Genomic DNA, 22,892 nt, shown 5'->3' on the forward strand with positions numbered 1-22,892 from the left:
GAGTCCAAGGACCTGCATGTCCTTGGTGGAGTGGGAGGGGGAGTTAAAGTGTTGAGCCAGGGGGTGGTTGGGTTGGTTGGTCCGGGTGTCCCAGAGGTGTTCTCTGAAACGTTACATCAAATTACCAAGTATATCACAGTCAACTCACCCCTCAGACCCTAATATTTTCCATTGTTTTGATTTGGGGCAATAATTTTGGATTGGACTATTTCACTTTTTATCCCAGTGAAGATTTCTATCATGTCACTTTTTCCTAAAGGGTCTCTGACAACAAGGTTATTAATTCACCCCTTATCATTGCACAAAACTAAATCTAGGCCAGCTTGTGCCTTAATTGCTTCCCCAAGTACCGTTCTTGAAAATCATCTTGTACAATTGTGGTTGTCCAGTCTGTATGTAGATTAAAGTCACCCATGATCACTGTGACACCCTTGTGACATGCTTTTCTGATTTTCAGCTTATTGCCATCCCTTACCTCACTACTACTGTTTGAAGGCCATTTGACAATTGTCACTAACATTTTCTGCATCTTGTTGTTTCTTATCTCTTCCCCAAGTGAATCCATATCTACATTTCTGATGCTAACATCCTTTCTGCACTGATTTCATTTTTCATTATCTACACCTTTTTTTTTCTTTTGCTTTTCCTTCCTAAAAATTGAATACCCTTAAATGTTCAGTTCTTGGTCTTGGTCACCCTGCAGCCATGTTTCCATAATCATAATTATGTCGTATCTGTTTAGAAGTATTTGTGCTGTTAATTTGTATAGCTTATTGCAAATGTTTAATCTTCAGAGATAAAATCTTTAAACTTGTGACTTTGACATTTTTACACATTTATTTCAAATATGGCACTGGTTTCCTTTGTTTTCTACTTTAATTTTCATTTCCATTTTTGTTTCCCTCATTTTTGCCTCTTCGCTCAGGTTTCTATCCCCCTGCTATTCTAGTTTAAGGCTTTGCCCACTGTATTCGCAAACATCGCTGAGAGGGTGCTGGTTCCAGTCCCTCTGTGGTGCAACCTGTCAAGCTCATACAAATATCATCTTTCTCAGAATTGTTCCCAAAACCTCAAGAATCCAAATCTTTGCCCTGCAGCTTTCGTCTAGCTACATGTTCAGTTTGACTTTGCAAACTTTGAATCAGCATTAATCCGGTGATTCCAAAATTATATACTGACAGCCTTTTAACAGATGCATGTGGATTCTAAAAATTGCTCATCTTGATATTTTCTGGGTTGACATATTTTCCTGCAGGAATGTTTTCCCAGCATGCCCAGTTGCCAGGAGTTCACCTCTGCCAGTGTTTATCATTCCTCAGAGTTCCCACAGTGGAAAAGAGTAACTGTGTCCCTACAACAGAAAACATGGTAAGGAAATCATTGCAAGCATTAATCCTTGGGAATGGGCCAAAAGCAAAATGAATCATTGTCTTTTCACCAACTGGTTCTTCACATAAATCTGCAAATGTGAAATGAAAGACTCCAGGTAAATGGACTATGATTGGCTCCTCCCCAACCTGTGACTGTGATTTTAATTACTTAACAGCTGTTATTGACTCAAATGAATTTTTAATCTCTTTAATAGCCATAAAAAATTAACAAGTTTCTGTCTAACACTGATTGAAAGGCACAATTCTTCAGTATCTCAGTGAAAACATTCCAACTACAAAGAAAACTGGTGTTTAAACATGTACATGTATGTCAGGAGGGAGTTTTTAATCTCGGCACCAATTTCATAAAGCAGTTGCAGGACATTTAATGAAAACTGCTGCACTAAGCCTGCCATTTGTCTTCCAATCAGATAATGAATCAAATGCAGCTTAGACAAATTGCATTAGCTACTGCTTTATGAAAATGAATTTGTTTTTATTTGTAGATATTTGCATATCAGACCTGCTGATGAGATGCAGGCAGCTGTCAGGGACAGTTCTTTTTACAAACACAGTTTAATTATCACATTTGGGTTTTGAATATTAATAATCAAATGTTATTACATTATCCAGCTCTTGACTGGGAAGAGCATGTTCTTACGTCCACTTATAATCATTTGAACTTTTTAAGTGGTTGACCTTGAAAAACCAGTCTGAGATTATCCCATGAGTGTGACATATCCTAGCTGCCTTAAAGTCAGTAATCCAGATATTCAGTTAGTCAGACCACAAAGGAATGTTAAAAGTGACACAAGAGATCCCAAAAAGAAATGTCGTCTTGGAAGCCGCATACATCATGTGGGGAGACAAGAGTCAGTTTTCCAAAAAAAAAATATAGTTGCTAAATAATGTATTTTGAGTGGTATTTCAACTAGAGTAGTATAAATCTGTGAGTTTTAAATGCAGTATTTGACAAACAGGACTCATTGATACAGGAAAACATCATTCAGCCAATGCTCCTAACCTTGGGATTTATTTTGTTGAGATTTAACTTTTTTTATCAGAGTTTTGGGCTTGACTGTGATCGGGAGAAATTTATTCAATTTAGAAGCATATGCAGTTCATGGGGTGTAGATACACCCACAATGCTGTATGGAAAGGAGTTCCAGGATTTTGCTCCTGTGACAGTGAAGACATGGCAACATTGTCCAAAGTTAGTATGATGTGTGGTGTGTGAACTTTTGCCCTTCTAAGTGGTAGAGATCACAGGTTTGGAAGGTACTTTAACAGGAGCTGTAGTGCATCTTGTAGACAGTGACCATTTCTGTATCGCAAGTGCTATCCATTGATAGTGAAGAGAGTGAATGTTGTTGGTGATAATAGATTACCAGCGAAGTTACCAGCAATTGCTTTGCTCTGGATGGTTGATTGTTGTTAGAGCTGCACTCATCCATTTCCACTCCTGACATGTGCCTTGTAGGTGGTGGACAAGTGCTGGAGAGTCAGGAGGTGAGTTATTCACCTCAGAACTCCTCATGTCTCATGGTCTTGTGGTTACTTCCACTGATACCAATAGACAAATACATCAGTAACAGGTAGATTAGTATGGATGAGGCCAAGTAAGTTTTTCCCTCTTGTTGTTTCTTTTTCCACCTGCAGCAATGTCCTATAGGACTCAGACAGTTCGGTCAGGAGTGGGGCTACTGAGTGATAAATGCCCTTCGTGTAAATTCTGTGCCCGTGCTTCTTCCATTTAGTAATTAACATGAAGGAGTACTGACCCATCAGTTTGGGAGTGGTGGTGCCTAGTTTGGTGTTGGGTTGTCCATCCAATTTCATTCCTATTTTTCAATCTGAGTGGCCAGGCAATTTCAGAGGGCATTTAACAATCCACCACATTCCTGTGGTTCTGGAGTCACTTTCATGCCAGACAGATAAAGATTCTACCCCTTATGTGCAATTGATAATGGGTTTGTTATTTTCATTGGATTACTTTTAATTCCAGATTTATTAATTTAATTGAAATTCCTTTCATGATTATTTGAATTCATGTCTTCAGAGGATTGGCCTGAGATTCTGGGGGCCTACTCTTGTGATGTTATGTCATTGCTTCCCATTTCAACAAATCTCCCTTTTACTTTGTAACAATGACTAGTATTACCATCAAGTTCCTCACATCTAGTGGTCTCTACATTTTCTTGCACTCACCATCTATTCTTAAAATTAATAAATAAATAAAAATATTTTGAGTAATATTTTCCTTTTTATGCATTCAGGTCAAGTGCTACACGTTTTCGCTGGAGCCAGAGTTACTATATGGTTCAAGATGAATGGGCATTAGATGATATTTATATTGGTCAACAATGTCCTGAAATGTGTAATGGACATGGCTGGTGTCATAATGGACTCTGCAAGTATGTAGATGTAATAATGTATACATATTAATATTGTGCCTGTGTATAAAAAGTATAATAAACCATTCAGTCCCTTGAACCTGTTCTATCATTTAGTTTGATCATGGATGATCTACTCCTCAACTCCGTTTACCCACTTGATGCATACCCCTAGATACTCTTAAATGATAAAATGTTAAACCAAGGATCTCGGAATCTATGAAGAATCTTTTTAGTGCTTGAAACCAAAGTAAAGCCATGACAGGGCAACTTATACCCAAATACCTTTATCTTATTTCATATTTTGTTAGGTTTAGTTGTGCACTCATTTGCTTGTGTAACTATCAGACAGTATTTATATTTACGTTGTTGAGATTCCATCAAATTTCTGTATTATCATCCTTTTAGAGAAAATTTAGTTAAAACGCCACTAATTTGAACAATGCGTAACTGCATAGTCACAATTCAGTCTCTGAGATTGTTGTTTTCTTACCTTAAAGATGTGATCCAGGCTATCATGGATCTGCCTGTAAGCCAGAGGCCATGTTACCTTCAACAGTGACGTGTGACTTTGAGAATGAGGCTGTGATAAAAAATGATTGGCAGGTAGTTATTGGTGGGCAAATCGTCAAACCGGAACAAGGGTGTGGAGTCATTTCCTCAGGTTCATCACTCTACTTCTCAGAGGTAATTCACTCTTCATTCAATACAACTACAACAAGTATCTGTTCAAAAAGAACGTGGTTTTACCATAACATGAGAATTTCTACACCATTTTGAAATGTTTAAATGAAATTAAACAAATGGTAGATCCCGTAATAACTTGCATCTTGAGTTCAGTGACCCCATCAGGCGATGAGAGTGTTAGACTGATGACCCAATGTAAAGCAAAGGAACATCACATAGAATATGCATCTCTAGTAGCCCCTCCTGTAAAATATGGGTGTCAACTCAGGACCTGCACCCACTGTTGAGGTTCTGAAGGATAACTACTTGAATGAGGTGCGGGAGGTAAGCTGAACAGCGCCTGAGACCCAGGTTCAATTTCTGCCTCAGGCGACTGACTATGTGGAGTTTGCACATTCTCTCCATGTCTGTGTGAGTTTCCTCCGGGTGCTGCGATTTCCTCCCACAGTCCAAAAATGTGCAGGTTAGGTGAATTGGCCATGCTAAATTGCCCATAGTGTTAGGTGAAGGGGTAAATGTAGGGGAATGGGTCTGGGTGGGTTGCGCTTAGGCGGGTCGGTGTGGACTTGCTGGGCCGAAGGGTCTGTTTCCCCACTGTAAGTAATTTAATCTAATCTAAAATATATTCTATGTCTTGGAGATGAAGGAAAGAAAACCTTCCTCTGAGATCTAGTCCAAGACTACAGGTTTGCTTTCTCATGTTCTGCACAGAACAAATACCTTAGATATTTTTTTCACCCTCTACATTTTGTAAGTAATTTTCCCAGCAATTCTTCTGTACATTGGGATGAGTGCTCCAACAATATTAAACAAAAATAAAACAATCAGATCCTATAACATTAACAGTGTATCACCTTTACTTTTTCATGCAGAATGGGAAGAGGCAGCTGGTCAGCTGGGACTTGGACACACAGTGGGTGGACTTTATCCAGTTCTATATTCGGATTGGAGGGAACACAGGCTCCTGTAACACACCAGACAGCAGAGAGGAGGGTGTTTTATTACAATACAGCAACAATGGCGGTATAACCTGGCACCTGCTTTCAGAAATGTATTTTTCTGACTACAGTCAACCCAGGTATGCCTCAGAAAGGATGCATATCTATTCTCATGCCTTACTTATTTTATCTAGTCAATGAAGCATACACTGAAGATGTCAATCCCTTGAACTTGTTCTGGCATTTAGGTCGATCATGGATGATATACTCTTCAACTCTGTCTATTTGATGCGTACTCTTAGTTACAGTTAAGTGATGAATTGTTGAGCCAAGGATCTCAGAAATTATGAGACTAGGTATTATTGCATCATGCAGCACCAAGTTATTTTCCAAAAGTACTTTCTTCAAATCTTTCATTAAAACATGACCAACATCATTTTATGCTAAAGTCCTGCTTTCAGTGCCAGCTCTCATTTCTGCTTTGTATTAAAACTGAAGTGCTGTTGCTTCAGCTGAAGCTATGTTTGCCACATGTGGTCTAGATATTTTCTAATTGACCTGTTCAGAAACATTATTGCACACCTCTGGAGCAGATGGAGTTTGATCCCAGGCCTCCTGGCTCAGAGGTAGGGACTTTACCACTGCACCAAGAGTCCTCAGCTACGTGGTATTAGCACTGCTGTCCACAGGTCAATGTATTTCGGGCAGTGGACACAGCTGTGCTACATTGCTGCAGCATTTTAGGTTTGGGCCAATACTGTCTTGCAATGGGTATTACTGGATTCATCAGTTCCGTCAGAGTAAGGAATTAAGTAAAGGCGTGCATCTACACCCGTAAGGAAGAAAAAGATAAAGTTCAACCAGAAGGCCAGATATTAGATTTTTCATTTTTGAGCAATAGGAAAAGAAAGATACTGATCAATAATAAAATTAAAGAGAAATAATTTTGTTTTGGATCATTTATATTTCATTCTACAGATTTGTTTATTTTGAACTTCCGGCTTCTGCGAAGACTGCTTGCACACGGTTCCGTTGGTGGCAGCCCGTTCATTCTGGTGAGGGATATGACCAGTGGGCTATCGATGACATTATTATTTTATCAGAACGACAGAAACAGATTATCCCTGTCATTCAACCAACTATACAGCAGGTAACAGCTGTGATCGTCTTTATAGTAGGGTTATTATCGAGGATTTTCAGTTGACCAACAAACAAAAAGTATTATGACAAATATTCTTGAATCTCCTGCCAGAAACAGTGTAAAATAAATTTCAATGCATTTACAAGTTAAAAATCAAATGTTACTTCGTCCTCTTGCTCAAGCTTTTTGTGGTTAATTAAATTTTGATTTCACTCGTGATGACATTGCTGAGCTAGAACAGACATTCCCCTTGACCTCCGTCAATGATATTCCTAACAATGCATAGACACATCATAAAGTACAATGAAAGATTTGTTCATGTAATAAGTTGGAAAATCAATCCTTACTGTGCTTCAGGCATTTACTCTTTAGATTCAACTAGATTATACTTAACACAAATGAGTTTTGACATAATTACAACAACAAATAGCAATTTAAATTGTGCAACCCACACCCTACATTTTCTGGAATTAAAGTGATTGTATTTTTATGCAAAATTTATTTAGACTATTTCACTTGGTATTATAATGTTAATAGTAATTATTGATGTTTAAGTCTCTTTACAACTGTATTATTAATGTTAATTTCCACATCCCAGAATATGAGCTGAACACAAAATCTGGCTGGCCCAGGGAAATCTGTGATTTGGAGGAGCCAGTGTTGGACTGTGGTGGACAAAGTTAAAAATCACACAATACCTGGTTATGGCTAGGTTTATTTGGAAGTATTAGCTCTCAAAGTGCTGCTTCTTCATCGGGTGATTGTGAAGCAGGACCATAAGACACAGAATTTGTAGCAAAAGATTACAGTGAAACAATGATACATTGAACAAACCTAGATTGTTAGATTTTTCATCTTTTAGAATGGATTTGCTGGCTTTGGTTCTTTAATATGTAAATCCCAGAACTTAATTCATATTCTCAAAATAATTTAAGATTTTGTCACAAAAGGTGACATTTTAGCTCAGACAAAGCCCGAAAGGTGTGAGGTTATAGTCTGTCTGTGTCCCAATCTTGAGTCAAACTGGTTCTATTTCCAAAGTAGAATTTGCAGATATTACATAGAATGACTGCCTGCACTGACTGACTGCAGATACATTCTATTTTGCTCAAAAAATGCACCATCTGCAAATATAATTCTGCAAATATAAATGCACCCCATAAATGTATATTTGTGTACGTGTGCAGGAGAGAGATAGAGAGTGAGCGTGTGCGTGCAAGCTTGGTAGTGTGTGTGAGTGTAATTGATTATAAACCTGTGAGAGGGTGCATGCATGGGTGTGTGTGTGGGAGGTGTATGTGTGTGCGTATGAGAGAGGGTCTGCATTAGTGTCTGAGTATGTAAGAATGTGTGTGTGTGTGTGAGAGAGAGAGAGTGTATAATGCAGTGGGGTTACCTGTAGTATGACATGAACCCAAGGTCCTGGTTGAGGCCATCTTCATGGATAGTGAACATGGCTATCAGCCTGTTCTTGGCCACTTTGTGTGGTTAGGTAAAAACAATGACTGCAGATGCTGGAAACCAGATTCTGGATTAGTGGTGCTTGCCTATCCCAAAGTCAGAAGGGAAATCTGAGTTTTCCTGAGCTTCCCATTTGTCCAGTGTAAAACAGGTCTCAATTAAACCAGTAGAGATGCTGTTTTTAAGTAAAAAAATAAACGAATGCAGAATAGCAAAGTAATGGAGACACTTCAAAAAAAATCACCTTGCTTGCTACTTCAGGGCAAGTGCAATGAGAACTTCAATATTTAAGCGTAAGGCAGATAACTAGATTAATAAATCAAGACAATTTACCTTTTAATAGTTTCAGCAACTTTCAGCAATAGCAATTTTATGTAATTAACTTTTATATCTTGCACACATCAGAACTCACACAAATTGCCAAAATGTCAAATTTCGAAGGGATTAATAACTTATGTTGCATAACAAAGGATGCTGATTGGTTGGCAACTCTGATTAATTGAGGTATTAGCATGGAACTATTGCCTCTATGCTTTTGTTTAATAAGAGTGTTAATTTTGTTAAATTATTCCTCCCTTTTGAATTCAGAATTATTGAATTTGTCCTGATGAGCTCACAATGAAAAGCTTTGAAAGTATGTCCTTTTTTCAACAAAGATAAAATTCTGTACCACTGAGTATTATTTGTTAAATATTTGTTTTAAAGATCCGTAACTTCACTGAGCTGCTGTATCTATTTCAACGTTGAAACTCTGGGGACTAAGATGAAATAAATCCAATCAGGACTGTATGCCATGTCAGTTAACTCAAGTGAAACCTTGCAACTTGCTTCCAGAGAATTAATATTGGAATTGCTAATTCACTATCAATCATGTCTGGACGCTAGTAAATCCTGTTACTTTAAGTACACTTATTTGGAGCAGCAGGTTCAATATAAAATATAGACCTATGTCCTTGATGCATTGAACATAATCCTGTGACTGGAATTGCTTATGGTAATAGGTTCAGGAAGCAGATTTGAACTTTATACACATCTTCCCATAAAATTTGGTCATCAGAATGGAGAAATGTTTTATCATTAATAATAAATTCTGATTACAATTAGTCAAGGCTGTAGTCTATGTAAAGCTGGGGTAAAAGATAAGAATGTCAAATTCTGAAATGTTTATTCTGCCAGAGCTGTAGCTGAAAGATTCCATAATCTTTGAGATTTAGAATGTTAATCAGTTTTCAGCATTTATGATTTTTATGAATGACTTGCATGTTTTTTATAGTTTCAGTTTTTGAGCTTTGCAATAAATTAGACTAATTGTTCAGAGTTAGCTGTTCATAGCCATAGCAACAACTGACTTGTTTTTAAAAATATATAATACAAAATCCTTTAACAGGTTAAAGTAGCTTGCCTCAGTCCTGAGACATACTTAAATCCAGAGAAATTTATCAAAGTGTGTTCTAGCTGTTTCCCTCAACTCACATGAATTACTAATCTCCAGTATTTGATACAAGAGGAACAGTCACATACAGCTCTTTGCTACTGCTGTTTGTTTCGAAGTGAGTCGATGATTTGACAGCATAGCCATTCTTCACAGCTAACATCTAGGAAGCCACAATAATCCTGTAATCCAAATTAGGATGGTACCAGTGAAAAGCTAATGGAGAGTCTTATTTAAATTCCTGCTAATCATGAGTGCTTGAAAAAATGAACAACATAAAGCATATTTCTCTGCTGAATCTGTGGGAGGGCTTGCACAGTTTTATTAAGAACTTTTATAGCTTTAGAAATGGTTTCTACAACAAGATGAAATCCTCTAGAGATGGCATCAAGCAACTACTGTTGTTGCCTGATAATATACACTGAAGATTCAAACACAACTCAATCTCATTCCTGAAGGTGTTTAGTTTGCTGAGAATTATGCTCCATAATGTCCATAGAGGAGTTGTACTCAAGCACACTGTGTTTTGTAGGTAAAGCCTATTTGACAGATGGAGATGGCAGCCACTTCCACTGACAGTGAATGTGCAGAGCTGATTCCCTGATCCTGTGCTTCCCAGAGAGCATCAGGGAATGTCTCGCAATAAATTGAGTGAAGCACCACATTACACTATTGCTCCTTGAGAATCCTGTTACTTATATTTCTTCAGATGGGCTTCACCATCTACAGTCAAAAATTAGGACTTCTGTCTAATCAGTATTACTGTGCAATGGGCCATTACAACATTTTAAAGCTGTTAAGTTTAAATACATAGAGGTGATGGTGTTCAATTGTTAAACAACTAAGATGTCCAATGATAGATAGTTCAACAGTGGGACAGATACCGTGAGGAGTCTCTGGTCCTTCTCCAGAAATGGTCATTATATTTTCCTGAAGGGTGAAAAAGCTTAATGTTGCCTGCAGAAGGTCCAAACCTTGACTGAGCCTTGTTGAGAAAGGATGTACTTAAATAACAGAGATCAGGCTAGTTGTATTGTCTACTTTAAAATAATTGTTTCATCTTGTCTGTCAAGTGTATGTTTTTGTACAGCTTTACCAAAGATGAAAACCCCAGAACAAAGATAATTAAAGTTGTAGGGAAATTTAGATTTGGACAGGGTTCTAGATAAGAAGAGGACAGAGTAAACCTTTACTTGTGGTTGCCAGATAACAATTTAGAGGATTCGTAATAAACAATTATTCTTCAGAAATGACATAGGTGTGTTTCTAAGTCCAGAACCCATTATTTCCTTGATTCATTTTGTTAACTTAACAAAAAAGATTTGTATTTATATAGTGACTTTTACAACCTCACGAATTTCAAGAATAGCATAGCAAACTTCATCAAACAACAATGTGATAACGATCAAATAGCCTGCTTTGTGAAAAAAAAATCAAAGAACCACAAATGCTGGAAATCAGAAGCAAAATCAATCTATCTCATCCTGGGTTAAGCTTTCCCGGGACGTGATTTGCACCATATTTGTGCTGCCTTTGTTCTCTGAGCATATGCACAGGCATGTGACTCAGCAATTTAACCACTGGGGTTCATGATAAGAGAGAGAGATTGGATACCTGGGGAACTCCTGGTCTGCAGTATCTGATTTGGAGTGGGTGACAATGCTAGAGACTTGGACAAGTCTAACCCCCACCCCCGCCCACTTCATCAACAAGAATAGAATCAATTGGCACCCCAACACTAACCTGACAATGTAGAAAAACAGGTGTGATGAATGAAGCAGTTCAAATTGAGCTTCACTGGTGGTTCACAGCTTTACCAACATCTGCCCTTCCTCTCCTAAGCCCCTTGACCTGCAGCTGGTGGTGAAAAGTTTCCCTGAATTTATTTCTCAAGAGCTGGTCAGCCTGCTGTCAGTATCCTCCACCAATTTGTAGTCTAATGCCTCATGAGACTCTGTCTTTCACACTGCAGAGTCGAACGAAATAGTCTCCAGATTTAAAGGAACATAGAACATAGAAAGATACAGCGCAGTACAGGCCCTTCGGCCCTCGATGTTGCGCCGACCGAATCCTACCTAACCTACACTAGCCCAATAACTTCCAAATGCCTATCCAATGCCCGCTTAAATGACCATAAAGAAGGAGAGTTCACCACTGCTACTGGCAGGGCATTCCATGAACTCACAACCCGCTGTGTAAAGAGTCTACCCCTAACATCTGTCCTATACCTACCACCCCTTAATTTAAAGCTGTGTCCCCTAGTAACACCTGACTCCATTAGCGGTAAAAGGTTCTCACTGTCAACCCTATCTAAACCCCTAATCATCTTATACACCTCTATCAAATCTCCCCTAAACCTTCTCTTCTCCAATGAGAACAGCCCCAAGTGCCTCAGCCTTTCCTCATAAGATTTTCCTACCATTCCAGGCAACATCCTGGTAAACCTCCTCTGCACTCGTTCCAATGCCTCCACATCCTTCCTATAGTATGGCGACCAAAACTGCACACAATACTCCAGATGAGGCCGCACCAGAGTCTTATACAGTTGCAACATGACCTCAGGACTCCGGAACTCAATTCCTCTACCAATAAAGCCCAGTACACCATATGCCTTCCTCACAGCACTATTTACCTGGGTGGCAACTTTCAGAGATCTGTGTACATGGACACCAAGATCCCTCTGCTCATCCACACTACCAAGTAGCCTACCATTAGCCCAGTAATCCATCTTCTTGTTACTCCTACCAAACTGAATGACTTCACACTTAGCTACATTGAATTCCATTTGCCACATTTCTGCCCAGCTCTGCAACTTATCTATATCCCGCTGTAACCTACCACTTCCTTCCTCACTATCCACAACTCCACCGACTTTTGTGTCATCCGCAAACTTGCTTACCCAGCTTTCAAGTCCTTCCTCTAGATCATTTATAAAGATAACAAAAAGCAATGGTCCCAAAACAGATCCTTGTGGTACACCGCTAGTAACTGCACTCCAAGATGAACATAGTCCATCAACTACTACCCTCTGTCTCCTTCCAGCCAGCCAATTCCTAATCCAAACCTCTAATGTATCCTCAATGCCATACCTCCGTAGTTTTAGCATTAGCCTACCATGGGGAACCTTATCGAACGCCTTACTAAAATCCATATACACAACATCTACTGCTTTACCCTCGTCCACTTCCTTAGTCACCTTCTCAAAGAACTCAATAAGGTTTGTGAGGCACGACCTGCCCTTCACAAAACCATGCTGGCTATCCTTGATCACGTTATTCCTATCCAGATGTTCATAAATCTTATCCCTTACCATTCTCCCTAAGACTTTGCCCACCACTGAAGTCAGACTCACTGGCCTATAGTTACTAGGGCTATCCCTACTCCCTTTCTTGAACAAGGGGACCACATTCGCTATCCTCCAGTCCTCTGGTACTATTCCCGTTGACAATGACGACATAAAAATCCAGGCCAATGGCTCTGCTATCTCCTCCTTAGCTTCCCATAGGATCCTAGGGTAAATGCCATCAGGCCCAGGAGACTTATCTATTTTCATCCTTTCCAATATTCCCAGAACCTCTTCCCTGCATATTTCCAGGCCATCCATTCTAATCATTTGTGACTCCATATTCACATCAGCAACAGTGTCCTGTTCCTGAGTGAATACTGATGAAAAGTATTGATTTAGTGTCTCTCCAATCTCCTTTGCCTCCACACACAACTTCCCACTACTATCCTTGACTGGACCGATACCTACCCTAGTCATCCTTTTATTCCTGACATACCTATAGAAAGCCTTTGGGTTTTCCCTAATCCTACCAGCTAAAGACTTTTCATGTCCCCTTCTCGCTTCTCTTAGCTCTCTCTTTAGATCCTTCCTGGCTACCTTATAACTCTCTATCGCCCCAACTGAACCTTCACACCTCATCTTTACATATGCCGCCTTCTTCCCTTTCACAAGGGATTCCAATTCCTTACTAAACCACGGCTGCCTCACAAGGCCCTTTACACCGTGCCTGACTGGTACATACTTATCGAGGACACGTAGTAGCTGCTCCTTGAACAATCCCCACATCTCATTAGTGTTCTTCTCTTGAAGCCTGTTTTTCCAATCCACACATCCTAAGTCATGCCTCACTACATCATAATTTCCCTGCCCCCAGCTATAACTCTTCCCCTGCGGCGCACACTTATCCCTCTCCATCACTAAAGTAAAAGTCACCGAGTTGTGGTCACTGTCCCCGAAGTGCTCACCTACCTCCAAGTCTAACACCTGGCCTGGTTCATTACCTAGAACCAAATCCAGTATAGCCTCACCTCTTGTTGGCCTGTCTACATATTGTGTCAGGAAACCCTCCTGCACACATTGGATAAACACCGACCCATCTAATGAACTCGAGCTATAGCTCTCCCAGTCAATATCTGGGAAGTTAAAGTCCCCCATAACAACCACCCTGCTACCTTCACTCTTTTCCTGAATCATCCTCGCAATATTATCCTCTACTTCTCTAGGACTATTAGGAGGCCTGTAGAAAACACCTAACAGGGTGACCTCACCTTTCCTATTTCTAACCTCAGCCCAAACTACCTCAGATGGCAAGTCCTCTTCCATCGTCCATTCCACTGCTGTAATACTATCTTTGACAAGTAATGCCACACCTCCCCCTTTTTTACCCCCATGTCTGATCCTACTAAAACATTTAAACCCTGGAACCTGCAACAGCCATTCTTGTCCCTGTTCTACCCACGTCTCTGTAATGGCCACAACATCGAAGTCCCAGGTACCAACCCACGCTGCAAGTTCACCTACCTTATTTCTTATACTTCTGGCATTGAAGTATACACACTTCAAACCACCCTTCTGTTTACAGGCACCCTCCTTCGAGATCGCTGCATTATTCATAACCTCCCTACACTCAAGGTCCTGTACCCTAAAGCTACAGTCCAGGTTCCCATGCCCCAGCGGAGTTAGTTTAAACCCTCCCAAAGAGCACTAGCAAACCTCCCCCCAAGGATACTGGTGCCCCTCAGGTTCAGGTGTAGACCATCCTTTTTATAGAGGTCCCACCTTCCCCAGAAAGAACCCCAGTTGTCCAGAAACCGGAATCCCTCCCTCCTGCACCATCCCTGTAGCCACGCATTTAACTGCTCTCTCTCCCTATTCCTCGACTCTCTATCACGTGGCACAGGTAACAAACCAGAGACTACAACTCTGTTTGTTCTAACTCTGAGCTTCCAACCTAGCTCCCTGAAAGCCTGTCTGACATCCTCACCCCTCTTCCTACCTATATCGTTGGTGCCAACGTGGACCACGATCTGGGGCTGCTCTCCCTCCCCCTTAAGGACCCGGAAAACACGATCAGCGACATCACGTACCCTTGCACCTGGGAGGCAACATACCAAACGTGAGTCACTGTCGCCCCCACAAAACCGTCTGTCTGTACCCCTCACTATCGAGTCCCCAAGAACTATCGCTCTACCTTTCTCCACCCTTCCCTTCTGAGCAACGGGGCCAGGCTCCGTGCCAGAGGCCTGAACCTCGTTGCTTGCCCCTGGTAAGTCATCCCCCCCACAAGTATCCAAAACGGTATACTTGTTCTTGAGGGGAATGACCGCAGGGGGTCCCTGCACTGGCTCCCTCCTCCCACTCCCCCTCACTGTCACCCATCTATCTTGAACTTTCGGAGTAACTACTTCCCTAAAGCTCTGATCTATGACCCTCTCTGCCTCCCGAATGATCCGCAGTTCATCCAAATCCAGCTCCAGTTCCCTAACACGGGCTTGGAGGAGCTGGAGATGGGTGCACTTCTTGCAAGTGTACTCAGCAGGGACGCTAATGGCTTCCCTCACCTCATACATGTTGCAAGAGGAACATTGCACTGCCTGCACTGCCATTCCTCCTCAAAGGGGTTCCTCTGCAGTGGAGAAGATTTGATTTTGAGCAAGTATGCAAACCCAGTCATCATAGATGAATTGTACACAAGGAGTAGTTGAAGAAGACTGTCACCATTCTCAACTGCAGCCAAGTTAGAAATGGAAAATTTCTCAAAAGCGATTGGTTAAATTGGCCTGTTGGTATTGGTCACTGCTAACTTGACAAAGTTCACCATACTTTATGGTGAGCTGGGTTGTACTGTCAGCTAGAGAAAACACTGCTATGACTATCAACATCCAGGTGGTTAATATTGATAAGAAACTAAACTGGACCTGCCACATACATACTGCCACATACTATAATAGCAAGTCAGAGGTTAGGAATCTTGCAACAAGTAAATTCCATACTCTCCTGAAAGCTGGTCCATGACTTACAGTGCGTAAATGAGGAGTGTGATGGAAAACTTTCAAGCTACCAGAATAATTTCTGAATAAGTTCAGCTTCAACGGTATTCAACAAGTTTGACAATATCCATCACAAAGTAACCCACCTGATCAAACCCCATCCACTGCCTTAAACACTCACACCCAATGGCAGCCATATGTGTCATACATGAGGTGCACTACAGAAAGTCTCTCCTTTAACAGCATATTCCAAACCTCTGAGCTCTACTAACTAGAAGGACAAGGACAGCAGATGTATGGGAATGCCACCACCTGCAGGTTCCTCTCCAAATCATGCACCATCCTGACTTGGAAATATATTGCTGTTCCTTCACTGTTGTAGGATAAAAGTCCTGGAGCTCCTTCCCAAAAAGCACAGTAGTTATACCTAAAGCAGATGGCTGCAATAGAATATTGCCAGCTGCTTCAATGCATGGATTTACATCTTTTCATGTCTATTGTTATATCATGGACACTTATCATATGCTTGAGCAAAGAATTGCTATGGAGATTTTAAAAATTGCTTGTCATTAAACTATATTTGGCAGCAATTTTAAGTACACAAACCAACATTTATCCGATACATTTAATTGTTCGTCATCACATTCGGTGGGAAAATACCAAACATGAGAGAGTTTGCTAGAGGTCATTGTAACAGTTCCCTGGCTGATCTCCCAGCTTGGTTACTGCAGCATAAAATGCCAACGGAAAATCTGGACTCCAATCTTTAATATCATAGAAATCCAACATACTCCTGGTTAAGTGGCACAACTAGCTGATGGCATGGTTTCCTGAGCTTAGCAGATCCTCATTAGTTTATTCAATCAGTGAAACAGCAACATTATGCCTCCCAATCACTGGTTAAAGAAAAGCCATTCAGAGTAGGTGAAGTGAAGGACATGGTTTGCTGCCGTTAAATGTTCTTATGGCACGAGGCATATGGTCTGCAAATAAAAATATCAGTCTGATCCAATGAGATCGGCCCTGCTCTGTGGGTATTGTTACCACCAGGTGCGAAGAGAGAAATCAGTTCCCTTATTTTAATCCCCTCAGATGTGTTGCAACAAATGTTTTGATTTCTTTTTCGCATTTGGCCGTCACAGTTCAATGAAAACAGCGCTTTAGCAAGATGAAAAGCCAATTATATGTGAAAGAAAGAAGAATTTTATTACCTACGAACTCCAAGAAAAAGAAATAAATCGCATCACTAAACACATGCATAAATAGATGTAATAAGTTTTTATGCTAAAATGGAAAACGTATTTCACAAGAATAGAAACTGTGCAGCTTTACAGTTCTTAGAGCTCTCAAAACATTAGATTTTGAACCTGAGACCACAGTTGTTTAATTGTAGCTAAGTATTTAAGTATCTTTGAGTTCTTGGTGAGTGGTCATCTTTCCAAGTTACTTTTTCACCATTTGCTGTTTTCCAAGATATTTGGGAACAGGGATAGTGAGAGAGACAGATGGTCAGGATAGGTTCTGTGTTTTGAACCTATGTTCTTTCTTTTGTGCTCAAAGTAGTCACTGAAATCAACCGCAGCGAAATTATATTCAACCATAATCTGTAGCCTCATGGTTCAGCAGATCATCTCCTCCACTGTTACTATCCAAACAGGAGGTCAATGAAGAGTGGAGAGCATGTCAGGGGCAGTAAGAGGCAATACTAAAAATGAGGTGTCAACCTGGTGAAGTAAATCATGCTGAACAGTAGAAGCAGCATGCAATAACTGGCTAACTGATCCCACAACCGATGCATCAGAACTCATTTTCAGAGTCCTGCCATATGCAGCTTTGAATGATGGTGGACAATTCAACAACCAACAGGATGAGGATGCTCCTCCGATAATTCCATCCTTTATGCTGTGGAGATCCCAGCACTTCAATATAAAGCCAAATCTGATGCATCCATTTTCAACCTTCACAGGATGATCCTTCTTGGCCTCTGCCTGAGGTCCCCACATCACAATTTCCAGTCTTCAACCAATTCTATTCAATCCACTTGATATCAAATCACAGTTGAAGGCACTGAATATTGCAAAGGCTTATGGGTCTGACAGTAGTCTGGCAACAGTACTGAAAGCTTGTGCTCCAGAACTAGCCACAACCCTAGCGAAGCTGTTTCAGTACAGCTACAACAGTAGCATAGACACAGCATTGTGGAAAATTGCCCAGGCATGTCCTATCATAGAATATCATGCCATTGAATCCCTATCATATGGAAACAGGCCATTTGGCCCAACAAGTCCACCTGACCCTCTGAAGAGTATCCCACCCAGACCCATTCCCTTACCCTATAACCATACATTTCCCATGACTAATGCACCTAACCTACACATTCTGAACACAGTGGGCAATTTAGCATGGCCAATTCACCTTACTTGCATATATTTCGACTGTGGAAGGAAACCGGAGCACCCAGAGGAAACCCACACAGACATGGGGAGAATGTGCAAACTTCACGCAGACAGTCGCCTGAGGCTGGATTTGAACCTGGGTCCCTGGCGCTGTGGGGTGGCATTGCTAACCATGGAGCCATTGTTCTGCCCCACAAAAGACAGTAAAATCCTTTGCAACCAAGTGCTCTAACTATCTAATCTCGATCATCAGGAAAATGGACGTTGTCATCAATAGTGCTATCAAGCAAGCACCTATTTATCAATAACTTGCTCAGTGACCCCTAGTTTGGGTTCTGCCAGGGACTGTTCGCTCATCTTTTTACAGCCTTCGTTAAAACAGGGACAAAAGAGCTTAATTGCAGAAGTGAGGTGAGAGTGATTGCTGTTAACATCAAGGCACCATTTGGTCGAGTGTGACATCGAGGAGCCCTGACACTGGAGCCAATGGGTTGGGGAGCAGGTCAGAGACAAACAATTTTGCAGTGAGTAGCCAACCTCCTGACTCCACAAATCTATCTAACATTCTGATGAGGAAATATATTCTTGTTCTTGCACTTTCACTTGGTCAAAATCCTGGAACTCCCTCCATAATGGCATTGTGGGTCCACCTGTAACTAATGGAATGCAGGGGTTCATCCAGGACAAAGCAGCCTTGGAAAACAGCAAATGGTGAAAAAGTAACTTGGAAAGATGACCACTCACCAAGAACTCAAAGATACTTAAATACTTAGCTACAATTAAACAACTGTGGTCTCAGCCATCCACCACCTTCCGCATTCAATCCCACTGATGCACAAAAGCAACATTTTACATTACCTACAAGGTGCATTGCAACAGCAAAGTCATCAAGGGTCCTCCAACAGCATCTTCAAAACCCATTATCTCTGCCACCAAAACCACAAGGTAGCAGATGCATGGGAATGCCACCACTGGCAAGTTTCCCATCAATCCACAAACAACTGGTCAATCAAAAGTCTCAGGAGATAGATGACAGAAGTTAAAATTTGATAATCTGTATTTACCAATATGGTAGCTGAATACTGTAACAATGCTTTAGGGGGCCTTGTTTCTATCAATGAGTCAGAGTATCCCTGCTATTCCTGATATGAGTGCTCACTACTAGTGTTGACTGTCAGAAATGGAAATTGTTTCATTCCTCAAAACTGTCGCCCATTGCTTTGACTATGACGGATAACAACTTGGATATATATGAATTGTCATGCAGAACAGCATGAAGTTATAATAATTGGCCCAGCAATGTAATCAATCATCCCGTTGTACTGGATGTTCCATCACATAATTCAATAATAAAATCTATTCACTGTGAGATGGTTGCTTTTTGAGAGCAGGTGAAAAGATTGTACTCAGGAAGCAGACTTTTTATACTACTGTATTGCTCTTTCCTTGTTTATGTTGCTGTGGCCTTTCTGTAGTCTGATATATTACAGACTTCCTGCTTTAAACACCAGTGTTTTATGGCACTTAGTATTGGTCATTTAAGAAAGCCCTACTTTACATTTGATTTTTCTTCTGAAGAATTATTTAAATCAAGATTTTGAAAGTGTATGCTGTCAGCAGCATTTTAAAGATACATTTAGTGGATTGTTATCAAAACCTGAGAGTGTCTTGAAGCCAGAAATATTTGTGGCCAATGGCAGAGGCATGTGAATGACCTCAGTGACTTGTTGGTTGTTTGTAGTATGGATTTTGTCAGTGAAAATCCGCACTTTCAAAGATAACACTGCATCCTGCTTTTTGCCGTATACAAATGGTGACATTCAGATACATTTAATGGAGATGGGTTTTCCAAGAATGCCTTGCAAGAATGTCCTGAGACCACTTGTGCATCTGTTCCATTGGCACATTGAGTATGAAACTGTTATAAATAGTGCAGTAAGAAGCTTATCTATCTATTCCACATGTGTTATCCTAATATTATCTAGTTTCGGGTTCCTAATACTCCAGCATCAAATGGCAACTCAACTGGATTTATTGCGTTTGAAAGCAACTTTACATTAAGCAGCTCACTGCTGGCTTACAAGCTCCATTTTGCAGATAGATTACTGAATTTTGAACCAAGCCAGTTGTTTAATTGGAACATTGCTGCAGCGTTACCGATGTTAAAAGGATCATCTAAATTCTCATTACCGAGCAAATAAACCATTAAATCGCAAACTGTGAAATGTGTGACAGCTCCCCTTTAACTTTAAAACACACTTCCTCTATATTTTTTACAAACTTATTGTGGCAGCAATAATATATTCATATACTCATATAATTTTTTTATTTCCATATTGTATTTCCTGGAATATAAAGGGCTGCTATGTATGATTTAATATAATTTTTGTTTCTTGTTTCGATTTCAGGATTACACACCTTCCTATGATATCCCTCTGAGTCAGTTGAGTATTTGGCTGATGTTAGCTAATGAGGGAATGGGTAGCAATGAGACTTTCTGTTCCATGACCCCCTCAGCCATGGTGTTTGGGAAATCGGATGGTGATCGGATTGCTGTCACACGGGACCTGACTCTCAAACCTCGATATTTACTTCAGTTTAAGGTATCAATTTTGTGTTGGATGGTCTGTACTTCCCAAGGCGTAGGCCTCTTTTTACCCCCTCACTACCATCCCAGATGATTCGACACCTTCCCTCTCCACCATCTTAGTGGCCCTTCTTATTTCATTCAGTTATATTTGGATAATCCCTGCATACCTTTACTTGTTCAATAAGTCATACAATTTGTCAGAAAATGTGGAATTGTATCCAAACACCATAAGAAACAAATGGAAGAATAAACTTGTGGGAAGATCAGGATAAGGAAGAGTGTAAGAGGAAAGCAGATACAAAGTGACATTTGATGATGAAAAGAGGAGTGTGAAGGCCATACAGAGAAAAAAGAGCAAGTAGGAGAAAAATAGAAAGATAGATATTGTTTTGGTTCACGTCCCATGACATTATGACTTTCTCCCATCGATTAGATAGACGTGTTTCTCCAGTGGGGAGGGAGGGAATTTAGCCTGTAGTTTGCTAGATTAAGAAAGAATGTACATGTACATGAACAAACCCTTGAAGTTTGTTTGGAGAAAGAATAGGCAAGAAAGAGTAGTTGAATGTTTCCACCAGAGAGCCCAAAAAGGCATAAGGAGCTTCTTGGCTTCCCTCTGTGTGATATCTTTGTAAGATGCCGTGTATATAAGATTTTCTTTTGCTGTCAAATGTCTTAAAATGGTTCAAATAAATTATATTTGAAGTAGTGTGGCACAAGTTAGTTTAAGCACTGTAAGATCTTACAAGCAACAAGTAAAATTAATAAACAATAAGTCTGTTATTTTAGTGGTATTGGGTGGGTTAGCAATGATGGACAGAATACAAAGACAATCTCTTCTTCAAAATACTCAAATCTTCAAATTTGCAATATTTTTCATCCACCATTAAGCCAAGAACAGGATTAGATTTTTCAGACTCTTGTTCTATTCAGCTGCCATAAATCCAGTATATTTTCTGGACGAAATGTTTTCCGTGGTGACGATACAGCTGACGTTAAGAGAAACTGAGTCTAATCAACATTGTGTTAGGTCTGACAAAACTGAATAAGAGCTCAATCATGCTGAGGTATTCACAAATACATTTATTGTAATAAATTGTTTTCTCTAATATTTTAAACTGTTTGTTCAAAATATGGAAATTAGCAGACAAACAAATTTTGTCCTAATATCACAAAATGTAAAATGCACAAAGCACTCAATTTTTCCAAACTCTTAATCTCTACCACCCAGAGCTAGGTCATGGGCAGGAGATCCATGAGAACACCAGTGCCTGTAAGTTGCCCTCCAAGCCACACACCATTTTGACTTGGAACTGTATCGTCATTCCTTCACCATGGCTGGGTCAAAATGTTGAAACTCCCCAACACAACAGATGTCCCTACACTACATCGAAAGCAACGGTTCTAGATGGCAGGTACTCAAGGGTACCTTGGTTGGGGAATAAATGCTGCCTATCCTGTGACAACTAAATCCCATGAATGAATTTGAAAAAACACACTTGGAAAGTTGTGCACAAGCTTAGTCCCTTATTCCACCAAGGCTATCGAAGTATTGGAGAACGTACAACACAAATTTACAAAGCTGCTCCCAAAACTGAATGAATGTGACGATGCAAAATGATTATGATAGAGAAATGCTCCGGATAGAGAAAGTTAAGAGGGACTTTGTGAATATCTTTCTAATTCTGACAAAATTTATTAGGCTTAATTTGCATGAATTGTTTCCAGTTAAGGTGAATCTAGAAAAAGGGATTTGAAATACAAGATAGCCGTCAGCAGCAAAAGATTTAGAAGAAATTTCATTGTAAAAACATGAGTGAAATTGTAACATTCATTACCTTTATAGAATGGTTGAAACAGATGCATTGATGCATTTAGTGTTCATGTAAGTTAGAAGGAAATAGATGTTTATTGGAACAGGATGGAAAGACATAATTGAAACTGGAAGAGAATTCACCAACAAAAATATTTTTGACTAAAATGATGATAGTAAGTGTAGTACTTCAGAGTCTGTCAAATTGTCTTTATTACTTGGATAGACTGGCAGAAAGAGTTTTGTATCTCAGTCTGATTTTTTTAAAACTGGTGTGTTCATGAAATCCTTGTTGTGAGTTGCATTTGCCATGTATTGGTAATTTAAAACTAATAATGAACCATATAAGAACTTCTGATAAATTTCTAGTATGCAGGAGCTGAATAATTGAAAGC

General features: G+C 40.1%; 1 protein-coding gene across 1 annotated transcript in view; it reads left to right on the top strand.

Moving 5' to 3' along the window:
• The window catches only part of reln (reelin), a 376,824-nt gene that overhangs the window by 230,359 nt on the left and 123,573 nt on the right, over positions 1–22,892 (top strand). Inside the window, exons 22-27 of the mRNA XM_060843157.1 lie at positions 1,256–1,368; positions 3,647–3,784; positions 4,264–4,450; positions 5,323–5,528; positions 6,367–6,538; positions 20,503–20,697. Coding sequence (XP_060699140.1) covers positions 1,256–1,368; positions 3,647–3,784; positions 4,264–4,450; positions 5,323–5,528; positions 6,367–6,538; positions 20,503–20,697 — 1,011 coding nt within the window. The remainder of the gene's footprint in view (positions 1–1,255; positions 1,369–3,646; positions 3,785–4,263; positions 4,451–5,322; positions 5,529–6,366; positions 6,539–20,502; positions 20,698–22,892) is intronic.

This window comes from Hemiscyllium ocellatum, chromosome 23 (assembly GCF_020745735.1).
Source record: "Hemiscyllium ocellatum isolate sHemOce1 chromosome 23, sHemOce1.pat.X.cur, whole genome shotgun sequence".
Classification (NCBI taxonomy): domain Eukaryota; kingdom Metazoa; phylum Chordata; class Chondrichthyes; order Orectolobiformes; family Hemiscylliidae; genus Hemiscyllium; species Hemiscyllium ocellatum.